The sequence below is a fragment of the Buceros rhinoceros genome, unplaced genomic scaffold (assembly GCF_000710305.1).
Source record: "Buceros rhinoceros silvestris isolate BGI_N320 unplaced genomic scaffold, ASM71030v1 scaffold4346, whole genome shotgun sequence".
Classification (NCBI taxonomy): Eukaryota; Metazoa; Chordata; class Aves; order Bucerotiformes; family Bucerotidae; genus Buceros; species Buceros rhinoceros.
The window spans coordinates 45189-57942 of NW_010415650.1; the positions used below are offsets into that span (position 1 = coordinate 45189).

A 12754-nucleotide genomic window follows, 5' to 3' on the forward strand; every position below is an offset into this window, starting at 1 on the left:
TAAATAAAAATAAAATAAAAATTAATACAATATATACAATAGAAGTAAAAAGAATCCTAACATGAACAGCTTGTGTAAACACTTTTGCAGAGAGACACCTCCCACCATTAATGTTTCTCAAACATTCACTTCAAGTTTCAACTTTTCAACAAAAATTAGAAGACAATAATTTGAAATTTCTCTAAGCTTTGAAGCAATCATTACATACACAGAGAAGGAATGGAGTGCTCTGTTAAGCTAGGTGTATTGATAATAATATTTTCAAGCAATATCCACAAACAACGAGGAAACAGAAATTGGTTCATTTAAGGAGGCAACTGGCATAAAAAGTCAGATTCATCAAATAAGACATCTGCCTGTTTATCACGAAGAACATGGCCTTTCTGTCAGCTATAGATATGCCCATTCACACATTTTCAAATACACAGAAGTTCTTTGGACATTGAAGAGGCTATTGGAAAATGAATCATCTAATTTGTTTTCAAGTTAAATATTATTACCTTTTGACAGGTATCATGCCAACATCTGAAAAAGAAAAATACTCTGTTAAGTAACAGTTTCTACAGATCACCAGCAATCTATGAACAGTAATCTTTAATGATACAGGTAATTCTTAATGTTACTTACGTCTTACTTTTATGGACACTACTTTCTTTGTACGAATAAGATTTATGACTTCTTCATGTGTGCACGAAGAAATGGAATATCCATTTATACGAACTATCTCATCTCCAACCTCAAGAATGAAAGAGAAGAAAAAATAAATTAACATTAAAACATTTTTAAGCAGTGATGCAATCTGGCAATCATTTTTGATGTAAAAGTTTGATAATGTTGAGTTCTGAATAAATATTCAGATAATGTCCAGAGCAGGTTTACCTGTATTTGTTTGAACTTAATATTTAACACCGAAAAGGCATGTTAATGGCCAAATAACAATTTTATAAATAATATCTAGTCTCTGCACATCACACTTGTAGTCCACATACTACCTTAGATAAAAGTGTCCATATTTTCAATTCAAATAATTTTGGAGTGTTTTTCTTCCTTTTTACTTCAACAGTTTAAGTTTCTTTTACCATGTATTCTTGGCTCTATCTTCTTAATTATCTTGATCAATAGAGAACTAAACTTGGTCTTATTACCTTGCCTGATTCTGGATTCAGAACAATACACTATTTTCATGGAATTTACCTCCATTTCAGATGCAACCTCTAACTACAGTAGTTACGTACAAGCATAATGAATGCTTATTCAGGGGTGTAGTAGCTTAAGTCTTCTTGGATCACCTACATTAGTTATAAAATTGAATGCTACTCATGTGTGACAGATTTTTCAGCAGCAACCCATCATATACTATGGTCGAGAAGATGGCACCACCACCTGGCTGTGGCCCCTGGGCCCATTTTTCCCATAGAACTGTCAGGCAGATACAAGGAAGCTAGTCCTCAGGGAGCTATACCATGACTGTAGCTAGAGACTCCTCCTCTGGCACTGCACAGCTCAGCACCAGAAGCCTAAATTCTCATCACCACATTTACGTGAGAGGAGAAAGTGGAACTAGGAGTTCCTCAGCATAGTCTGTGTCTTACAGACTGTCACATTAACACACACTGTGACAGGTCTACCCTTGGGTCACAGGACACTGGGCATGCCATTACCTTCAAAGCATTGTATGTCCACTGTACCAGCACAGCTCATGAACTGCAGTTCCTCTTCACTGAACTTAGAGATTTTTATATGACAAAACACAGCACCAGAAGACTACAAAAGCAGAGAAAATGCTCCCTGTGAGAGTCCAGCGGGAGAGAACACCCTTGCAGAGGCAGAAGAGGCCTGCGGTCCCCAGGCAGCGGGGCTGCTGCTCCACCTGCCGGCCAGCCAAAACCTCGCCCGGGGCAATGGCCTCCGCAACTCGCAGCACTCTTGGGAGCTTGGCTGTTTTCATTTAAGCCAGTCACATTTTTAACAAGATCTTTAGTTAGAGTGGAAACAGGTCAGTACTGAAGGCTTTTGAACAACCAGCCCGTGGTAAACATGCAGGATCAGACAAGGAAAAGCACAAAGTGTCTGCAGTTTACTGTTGCACACCTGATTGCTCTCGCTATGAACACTCACTCAACCAACTTGTTCCAAATGCTCAAAACCACATCCACCCTCCCGTCCCACAGGCCTGGCAGCCATGCCACTGCACTCCTCTCTCCCTTGCTAAGTTCTAAACTAGCTCCCAACCCCAAACACAAAAATTTATATCTGTTCATTGCCCTCAATGCTTCAAGAAATCCATTGTAAATAATGCGTTTTTAGCACTGGCAATGTGACTGTGCTGCCAAGAAGCAAAACGGCTCAGAGACAACTTAGACTCCTCGTACTGCAACTAAAGACTCAATATCCTCCTTTCCTCTCAAATCCAGGAAGACTTTCAAACTATTTAGGATTCTGCTGGTTATTCTAGGAAATGGTAGGAAAGCGAGTGACTTCTGCTTTTCAAAGGAAGGTTGAGTACCTTGATAGCAAAACGTTCAGAAAATTTTCTCCATTCTCACCTCTGGCTATCTAATCCTAAGCATGTAACGTTGACCTCATTTGAGCCACCTAGATTTTCCCACCGATCCTATATATTTGTTACTGGGGTTTTTTGTTTGTTTTTATTATAGTTCAAGATCCCTCCTTTACTCACATTTGCCTCACGCAGGCTATGACAGACCGTGAAGCCTGGGTTTGCCAAACAGCTTTTTGAAAGGGTCACCCAATCTACTCTTATTAACTGCAATGCCATAACACACAGAAGCACCCCAGTTTTAGGGCTGCAATGGCAGTGGCATTTGTGAGTCTCCCCATAGCTCCTGTAGCACAACTAGTGTTGCTCAGAGGATGTCATTCACTAAATGAGTCTTATCTGTTAGTATTACATCATATCCCTAAAAGTCACACATGAAATTAATTGCAGCCAAGAGCATATTTTATTTTTCCCTCCCATATGGAAATGAGCTTATCACATATAGATATTTTTTTAATGCTCCTCTTTGTTGAGCTTCAGAAATTAAACAAAAAGGCAGTCTAGTAATCTTCACTCATCCTAATGACATTTCTGTTACTGACTGACTGTGCTTTACGAGGAGCCCAGTCTAGGCTGAACTACAGGAGACATAAGTATGCAGCAAACTGCTTCTCTTTAGGACACTTGAACAGCTTTTTTCAGGGTGGGGGGGAGGAGGGTCCGTATACTAAGATAATTAATAGCTGTTTTCATATATTGTTACTTTTGGACTGATACTAATCTTCTGAATCAGAAGCAGTAGAGGTAAAAGTCTGCAGGATTGCGCATAATAGAACAGTAACAACTATTTTGTTATTATATATCCCTGTTTCCCCATCTCAATCAAGGGGAGATGACAGACTTTGAAAAGAAAAGCTAAAAATCTTAACTTTTCCCAAGTAAAGTGCCATTATTTGTAACTTCTAACATAAGAAATACAATACTTCGTGTTTCCAGGAAACTGAAAGGTTTTTTACATAATAACATCACTGTTTCAAATTTCTCATTTTGCATACTACTTCCACTTTCATCACTCATACCAATTCCCACCTCCTTTTATCCAGCAGAATCCCAAAAGATCTAAGTATCAGAAAGCAGAGGGGGAAAAAAAAGTACATTTCTTCATGAAAGGACAGAACACTTGCCTTTTAGAGAAACTGTAGTTAAAAAAAGGGCCAAAACTGTAAATGCCTCAATGAGTCTTCATGATTATTCAGTCATTTTAATATCACTTGGAAACTACTTCAAGGAGAAATCATGCAAAATTAACTGGAATTTTTTAAAAAAGCAGCAGGACATAAAACTGATGGCATAATAGAACATCATTATACCTTTCTCAGATAGCATTTTCAGGATAGAAAAATGTGTAGAGATTTAGTTAAATAAAGCAGGTGGGTGAAATTTCAGAAGCAGTTGGCTTTATTGCGAGACAGCAATTTAGAACAACAGGCTGCCTGTCAGCTCTTGTTATTCAGCAGGGTTCAGAAAGCACCTAGTGCCACTTATTATGAAGGCACTTTCTTTAGGCTGAGCTTTAATATCACATACCAAAAAACAGAAGTTAGACAGTTACAGGAGCTGCGAAGAACCATCTGTTCGTATTAATGCATACAGTCTAACCATAACAAATTCAAAGTTGGTCTCAAGTATATTTCCCCCTTACTGTCCCTCATTTTCCTGCCAAACTCGAACACGTTCTGAGTTGCAGCACAGTTTGTAAACCCCAGACCCACAATCCTTTACAATCCCATTCACTGTCACCAACATGCAGTACAATGGCCTCAGTCACAGAAAGTCAGCAGGGCCTTCCAGCATACTGAGAAAAAACTGAATCTAACATCCTTACTGTAGCACAACCACCAAGCATAACTCCTTTCCTATCGATCGTATCAAAACGTTAGGCTGGAACAAGCAGAGCAGCAGAGCTGCAGCACGGCATTAAGATGAATGTACTAGCATGACAGCACAGAACAGTGGCTATTAACTGCTTTCTTGCTCAGCATCATTAATGCCTTCCAGTATTTTCCAGATGTTTTTGAAGCCATATAAGCTACTGGTCTTTGTCTTCTCCGTTTTCTAGCAGTGGTGGGCGGATACAGCTGGAATCTCTCTACTGAGCTGATCACAATCCAGGGACAGCTCTCTTGGCTACAATTTCCATTCTCACTGTGCAATGTAGCCCATCAGGTACATGAGCTTTCGCAGTGCAAACTCTGGGAAGGTGCATCAATACACTTTTTATAGCAAATCCCACGTTTATAAGTAAGCTACTGACCCTTCCATCACAGCGTTTGTGGTACCCTATGCCACCCTCTCAATTCCAACTAAATACAGATCCCGTGAGGGTGTATTCTCTGAATTTATGGTTTTGTTCCAAGAAAGAGCTTCTAAAAGCACTCAGGGAGCCAGTCAAGTCACAATGGTGATACCGAGTTGGTGTACAGGATATATAGGTATAAATGTACAAACAAAAGGGCACATGCACGTATGCAAACAGACAGGAATATTGATATAAGTTTTAGAAAGCTCTCAGCATGTATTATATAAACATGGAACCCAAACTTTGCCTTGTTGACAGAGAGGGGTTTTTTTTATAATCTGAGTCATGGGGTTACACTGAAGCACATCTACAAAACACTAGTTTAATCAAACGCTGTAATGAATCATGCCAGTCTAATAGATTTTGAACTAGTATTAAATATAATCCTTGCACATCAACACTTACAGCAACTATTCACTCAAGAAATTGAAATTAGTCAGGCATATCAGCCTTTCTACTCAGAAACACAGACCTTTAATACACCTTATTAGCTTCAAAAGATTAGAAAGATGCAGACATTGGCCATAGCAATTGCTCACCTCTCTCTTCACTGTGATGTATACAAGCAAGAAATGACACGTTCAAAAAAACCAAATACCCAAAACTTCATTAATGTGAATTGCACAAGTACTGATTTAGAAAAAAATGTGTTTCTATACATTTTGCCAGCCTTGTTACAGTTGACTGAAAGTGCAGTTCTAGGAGGTACAAAGGACACTGGAAATGGTTATAAATAGGTTCTTTGATGTACTTCCATTGCATGAAATCCCCACATTCATATGTGAAGTTCAACTTAACAATTGAGCACACAAATTGTATCTGTGCAAAGTGGAATTTACACTTTTAGTATTTATATGCTCTGTTCTACATTTAATTAGAATTTGGAAGCCTAAAACACTCTTCCACAGTCTAGTTAGCGATCTTTCTCTCCATCTGCTTACATTTAAGGTTTGCTACTCATGAAATATAGACACTCCAGAAAGCCCTTTTATCTTCAGAAACTATCCTATCCCAAATATAAAAAAAAGGGTTTACGTATCATTAAAATTTGTGAAAAGAACACTTTTAATAATTTGACTCACCATTGGTACAAGGGTATTTACTATGATATTGACTTACACACTTTATGAATTTTATTACAAATGACAAAGAGCACCTTAGCAATAGCTACTTCTAAACATTGAAGAACAATTCTTACTGCCCAGTTCCCTAATATTGTAGCAAATGTGTTTTTGCAGCACAGCAGCCATTAGTATAATTTTCTTACCTGAAGTCCAACATTGTCTGCCTGTCCTCCTTTAACTAACTGGGAGATGAAGAGGCCACAGCTAAATTCCACTCCGCCCCTCACACTTATTCCAAGTCCTTCAGGATGCAAACGATCCAATCTCACCTCTTTCAGCTTTCTGAAAAAATGGAAGATACTTGTCTGTTCAGCTGCATTAATACTTTGTGGCAATAATGATTCATATGGAAGTTACACATTATTTTTCTCTTATTTTCACTATTTTTCATTATTATTTTTCACATTTAGGCATGAGAAAAAGCAACCTGACTGAAGCTTGGATGGATGTGTGTTTGCTAAAGCCATCAAGTATTTTTCATAAGAAAAGACATCTGCAACTATTGAAGCTGTGTGCTCTGGAGGATTAGAGCTGTAAGAATTTCTTTTATTGTTAAATGCAGGAAAAATAAGAAAAGATTGTTTCAACTGGAAAGCTTTGGTTTTTACTCCCTTTCCCTGCTTTCACTAGATTAAACTACTTGGCAAACAATTTCAGGTAGTTCAAAACTACTTCCAGCAAATATAGCAAAAGTAAAATAATTATACCGAGCTCTACACGGGTGACTGATACCTTACTTGGAAATTATCTGAAAACTCAGTCAGTGTTTCCTGCTTGAGTTTAGGTTAGCTGCATTCTCTTACCGTGACCTTTTAGGTGTAAGCTGATCATATTCCACCTGGTGTTTTAACGGGATAAGTGGGCGGATAGCATCAAATAGCGGCAATCTGCTTGGTTCATTAATCACGAGTTTTAGGTCCCCCACAAGCACTGGAAGATTCATAGACCTACCAAAAAACACAGTGAGAGAAAAAGCACAGGTAATCAACACACCACACAAAGCATCACTTAAGTTGCTGTACATGTGGCTCCAGTATCTGCATGTCACTTCAACATACTAAAAAAAATTATTTATGCAGATACTGGCTTAGTGACAGCAAAACAGCCTCTGGGAAAGACAGCCTTCTGCAAACAGAGAGGAGTAACAAGTACCTCCTTCAAAATAACCAAAATCTCCTCTGCGTTGCCTTTTTATTTAAGGTCATGCACATCACTTTTATAGATGACATCCTTAATTTAATTCTCAGACTCCCCAAAAGATTTATGGAACTGTTTGAAATAACTTTTGAGATTAGATATACCTGCCTACCGGATTTTTGTCTCCTTACTAGTTAGGAATCCTTCTCAGCGTATCTAGGCTACAAGCTCCTTCCTCTCCTGAACATTGGAGACTGACAAATTGTTTTGATCCAGGGGAAACAAAACAAAACAAAAAAACCCCCACACAATCCTCAGCAGCTAGAGCAAAGCTTAAGTTTTAGTTTATGCTTTTGGAGGTTTAAGTTTTAAGATTTTTTTCCAAATCAAAGTTGAAGGGCCATCAACCAATAAACAAAATCTACCAAAGTTAAAGCCCCATGAACACCTGTTTTATGGCTGCTATGCAGAGTAGCCTCCTTGATGTTGTCAGCACTGAGTTAGTTTACAGATCTAGAAAATGTACTTTGGGGCCAAGCTGCAAGAGTGGAGAAACAGCTCCCTAAGGTTCAGTGGAGCTTCTCCTACACAACATTCAGTTAAACAGTCTATGCAATTTGCTGCTCCCTCTCTTTATAATTCACATTTCCTAGTATGCAATATTTCTGAGGCATATGCAATGAAAATACAGACCAGGAATGGATATTACATAGCATTAGAGGTCAAATACTTTCAGAAATTTTATTCACAGTGAAGCAGACATCAAAAGTTAACTCCAAGATCAATTCCATGTATTTTTGTAGTGGAGTATTTCATAATATTTACATCATAAACATATGTTCACAAAGATATGGAAAATTTGCTGTTTGCAATTTTGAGAACAGAAAAGTTATGATATAAACCATTTATTTTGTAACTGCAAGATTTTAAATAATTAAGAGCTACTGAATCAATTGCTTTTCCTAACAATAAGGCTTTATGAATGGAGAAGCAATTAGACAGACCTGAGTGAAACTAAGATATGCAGCTCAATACACCCATAACTATTGTCCTCAGATGGAAATATCTACATTTCACTAAGCTAAGATGCTATTAATTAAGATATGAATGGAAACAATGTCTATAAGAGCCACTTGCCTACGATGAGTGGAAAATACATTCTCATCTTCTTTGAAAACAATAGATCAGAGGCTGATCTCATTTGGATGACGCAAGTCCTAAGCGACTGTCGTTTAAATCAGTTCAGCAAAAGAATTGGCAATAGGCCTATCACCTTACCATTTTTTCCCATTATGTTGTAATAAGCCAGACTTCTTAAACATGTCAAACAGATTCCCAAACTAATTTTTTTCAGCTTTCAGATAAAGCAGTTGTAAATAAATGTCTGAACAGTTAGCAAAAATTTTAGAAAAGCAAACTCACTGAAAACCTCTGATGCAAATAAATAAGCATTATTTGAAAATATTAATAACTTTGAGTAATGCTCTATTCCTGTTTCCTAAGAACAGCTTTATCATCCAGGTGCTTTTTCCCCCCTGCCAATATGAATTCAGCAAAGTCATAAAACTAAAGTAACTTTATGGGTCATTAAAGGCATACTTCTTCCTTGTTTGCAGGCTACACAGTAAAATCATAAGACTTCATTAAACAGCATAAAAACTATTACTTCAACTACTTTTTTAGTAGCATATAGAAAGACTAATTAAAATCTTGAACATTCACTCTTTGTATTTAAAACCATTAGTAATCTTATACAAACATATATAAAGCCAGATCTTACTGGTGGTACATCCGCAGCACATCATAAAGGTAATCCTTCTCCGCTTCATTGTCAATGAGCAGATTAACCTGAAAACCCAAGCGCAGCACTGTAAATCTCTGACTAAAGAGTCATGTTGAAGATACAAGACTTCCACAAATTCTTAAGCCGTAAAGCAAAGTTTTCAACAGGGAAAGACATTTTTTTAAAAGACAAACACTTTTTGGCAACAGAACATTACCTCACAATGTGAAACTTGTAATAAGACTTTCTAAAATCAGTATTACAACAATTGGACAAGGTGGTAAATACTGATATATTCTGCATGCTAGATTTCCCAGTAATACTTCAGCAGTAATATTATTACAATATCATATTTGCCTTACCTGATAATCACTGTACTGTTGAATAAATGTTTTCAGAAACCTTTTTGGCCATTCATTAATATAGAACATGCTGTCACAGATAAAAGCACCACACTGAGATGATTATAATCTATGTTCTGTCATCCAAACCACTGATTTCAGGATCTCACTTATATCATTATGCAAACTGCTGCACTTCTGTTTCTCTTTCCTCCAGCTCTTAACTGATAGAACTTGCTAGTTATTCTTTCCTCCCCCACTAATAGTACGTTTACTTAGACCAGTGTCATATTACTAGGCCTGCACTTGGATAATTACAGTAAACTAAAGCAAAAAAAACCCCAAAAACCAACACCCTAAGAAGTCTCATATGAGAAGTTCAATCTATAGTCAGTGGCAGTGAGCAGTTAGATCCCCATCGATTTTATTTGCAGTGAAAGGTCACATTACTTTTATGTTTGGACAAGTTTCATGTTTAAGAAAACAATTTACATCTGACCTAAAGGCTAATATTACTGTGACATGAAGTCTGCAGACCAATTTGCATACTTAAAGAAAGGCCCTTTTTCCTTCTAGGTTTGCATTATATTCTAAACTAAACACATGCTTCATATTCCTCTCGGCTGTCTAAAGCCAGCAAGGCTGCACATACAGGTGGTTTTCTATTACTTGTCTCCTCTGAAAAGAGAGACTTTCAGAACAGCTAGAGGCTGAAAAGGTACATGCAGGACAAGATCACTTGACAGTAATGCCAGTGAGTAAACCAATTTACTCACAGCAAATTTCAAAATACAGAAGCAAAAGCCTGCCTTGAAAGGAAATAAAATGGTTGCAGTCAAAACTGTTCTCCAGTGCTGTACACAGACTCAATGCAAGGTGATACATGTAAATCTAAGTCCTAAATCCATTTTTCCCTTCTCCATCAGGAAAGTTACAACCCTCAAATCAGCTTTGGTTCTGCTATACAGGACTGCATCTCTAGAACTAGCTAAGGTACTGCATGAGTAGCATCTCAGGAAGAACATTCCATGGTTAAGCACACCAACCCTACAGAGCAAAAAGCAAAGGCATCATCATGTTTTCTCCTGATTGGGAAAATGACCAGTGGCAACATTACATTTTTCTCCTGATAAGCTGCTACCTGATGGACACATCCACACTCCTGCTCAGGAGCTGCAGGGCCATATCTACATTTTACCATTTCTTCTCACAAAATACTCAGTCTTCCTGTTTGATTCCTGCACTTCTCACCTTGCACCAGCAACTTCCTCCTCCTCCGATAAAAAAAACCACCCAAGCAACTTCTTCTAGATTCAGAATGCTACAGCTGGGTTAATCTTCCTGGGCCATCTCTCTAATTAGGTCATCCTTCTCCTGCTGCCTTCTATTCCACCAATTATCCCTTCATCGTAGCCACCGGCATCTCTTACCATTTTCCTAATTCATTAACTCCTTGGGGCAGAGTCTTATGCAGACATACACAGGGTTATCAATATACCTAAGAGCTGACTCTCATTTCATAAAACACAGAAGATCATGCTCCTACATGTTAAGAAAGAAAAAAAAAATCATTGGTGACATGGTATAAGTCAGATAAGAGAAGTATTTTAGCATCTCCCTATTTCTTGAGAAAATAACTGTGGGGATATGTGATAGATGATTTCACAGCTTTTAAATCAAGAATATTAAAAACCCATTTGGATACAGTCCTGGGCAAACTGGTCTAGCTGGCGCTGCTTGAACAGGGGGACCGGAGCACATGATCTCCACAGGTCACTTCCAACCTCAGCCTTTCTGTCATTATTTAAGGGTATCTTCACAGTACTTGTGTAATTTACAATCCTAGAACACAAATAAAAAGTTGTTTATGCTCTATTTCTCACTACATGAATTACACTGGTTTTCATCGAAATTAATAAGGAGTCATCACAAAAACTGCACCTACATTAAAAAAAAAATCTGGCAATAGGTCTGTATAGGTTTATTCCATAGAATAGAATTTGTGGGAGAAAAAAAAGCATTTTTTGGTGTGGAGAAAGTTCAGATCACAGTAATGCACTACTGAAGCACCAGCCCAATCCATCAGCTTTCAAAGAAAAACACAAAGTTCTATTCAAGCTACACAGCCTTTGAAGGACTGTTGAGGGCAATGGAAGAACTGGCCAATATGTTTGCGTATATTGTATATTTTGCATTGCTGCTTAGTGGATAGGGAGAACTGATTAAAATTACTATGGAAAAAATAATATGAAAGTGCCAAATAATTGAGGAAACTCGGATCCTGCAGCTGAGCATTTTCACTGGTTTGACACTGAAAAAGTAAGTATCCAAGACATTAAAATTGTCAGAGACCATGAGAAGCATGATGATCTAAAATAATTTAATGAAAAGACCTCTTCTAGTATCCTCTATCCCAGATAAAGTTCTCATTCAGATATGTATTCTACTTACTCACACCAACAAATGCTGACAATAAGCCTTATGTTATCAGGGTGGAACTAGAATGATTTATGAATTATAGCAGCAATGAAAGGGAAAAGGTTTAAAGTTCAAAATGGGAAACACCTGCCTAGGAACCATATAGGTACAACCCGCTGTTGAGTTATGCAGTAATAGGTAGCAAGGCAGAAATAACTTGCAAGGTAGCTACAGTCATCACCACCAAGTATCCAGGTCCTTATCGTTTTGAACTCCGTCATTTAAGTGGTTTCTTTGCAGCCCCTCCACTTCATCCTAACAATTCTGTAGTTAATGGGTTTATTACCAGGTGATGCTTCTATAAAACACATTACTTTGAAGAAATTTCATTCCCTAGCTGACAAAAAATCAACCCAACCCAACCACAACTCCTTCACAAAAAAACAAACAAACCCCGCAAACCAAAAAACAAACAAAAAAACACAGCTCCCCCACCCACAAACAGTACCGAAAACTTTAGTCTGAGTCCTAAATGGCTACAGAAAAACACCTCCTAAATACATAAACCATTTCCCACCTCCTTTCCTTAAACAGAGTTTTTTGAGCTTTGCTCATTCAATTTTAAAGCCTGCTGAGCACTTCACTGCGTAAATGACAAAATGACTTGCCAGGCAGACTGAGTCGCTCCGTGTATCAAGAGCGTTTGCACATGACTGCACATGCACAATTGCACTCGTGAACGTTAAGGTGGAACCTTAACCAGCTGGCAGCGCGCAGGACCGCCAGTGAGAACTGCCGGGGCCTGGACTTCAGCACCTGCACTTCTGCCCTCCCTGGACTGCGTGCAAACTTTTTTACATGACACTAAAATAAAACAAATTGTATCAAGCCTTGTAAAGGCTCATGCATCAGGGAATGTTCCTCCTTTTCCCTCCCTCCCTTTTTCAAATGTTTTAAATTTTACAACAACCCGCTCACAGGAGGCTGCGACCCACTTTTCCGCGCCGTTGACACGGGAACGCCAAGTTCCCCGAGCTTCTTCCTTCCCCGTCGCTCGCTCCGGCACGCAGGCAGCGTTCAGCCGCAGCAGCT

At 38.3% G+C, this 12754-nt stretch overlaps 1 protein-coding gene across 1 annotated transcript in view; it reads right to left on the reverse strand.

Moving 5' to 3' along the window:
- The window catches only part of USH1C (Usher syndrome 1C (autosomal recessive, severe)), a 40974-nt gene extending 31640 nt beyond the window's left edge, over positions 1–9334 (reverse strand). Inside the window, exons 1-6 of the mRNA XM_010137479.1 lie at positions 9266–9334; positions 8901–8968; positions 6787–6930; positions 6127–6265; positions 628–736; positions 501–525 (exon numbers count right to left, since the gene is read on the reverse strand). Coding sequence (XP_010135781.1) covers positions 501–525; positions 628–736; positions 6127–6265; positions 6787–6930; positions 8901–8968; positions 9266–9334 — 554 coding nt within the window. The remainder of the gene's footprint in view (positions 1–500; positions 526–627; positions 737–6126; positions 6266–6786; positions 6931–8900; positions 8969–9265) is intronic.
- Between the last annotated feature and the right edge of the window lie 3420 nt (positions 9335–12754).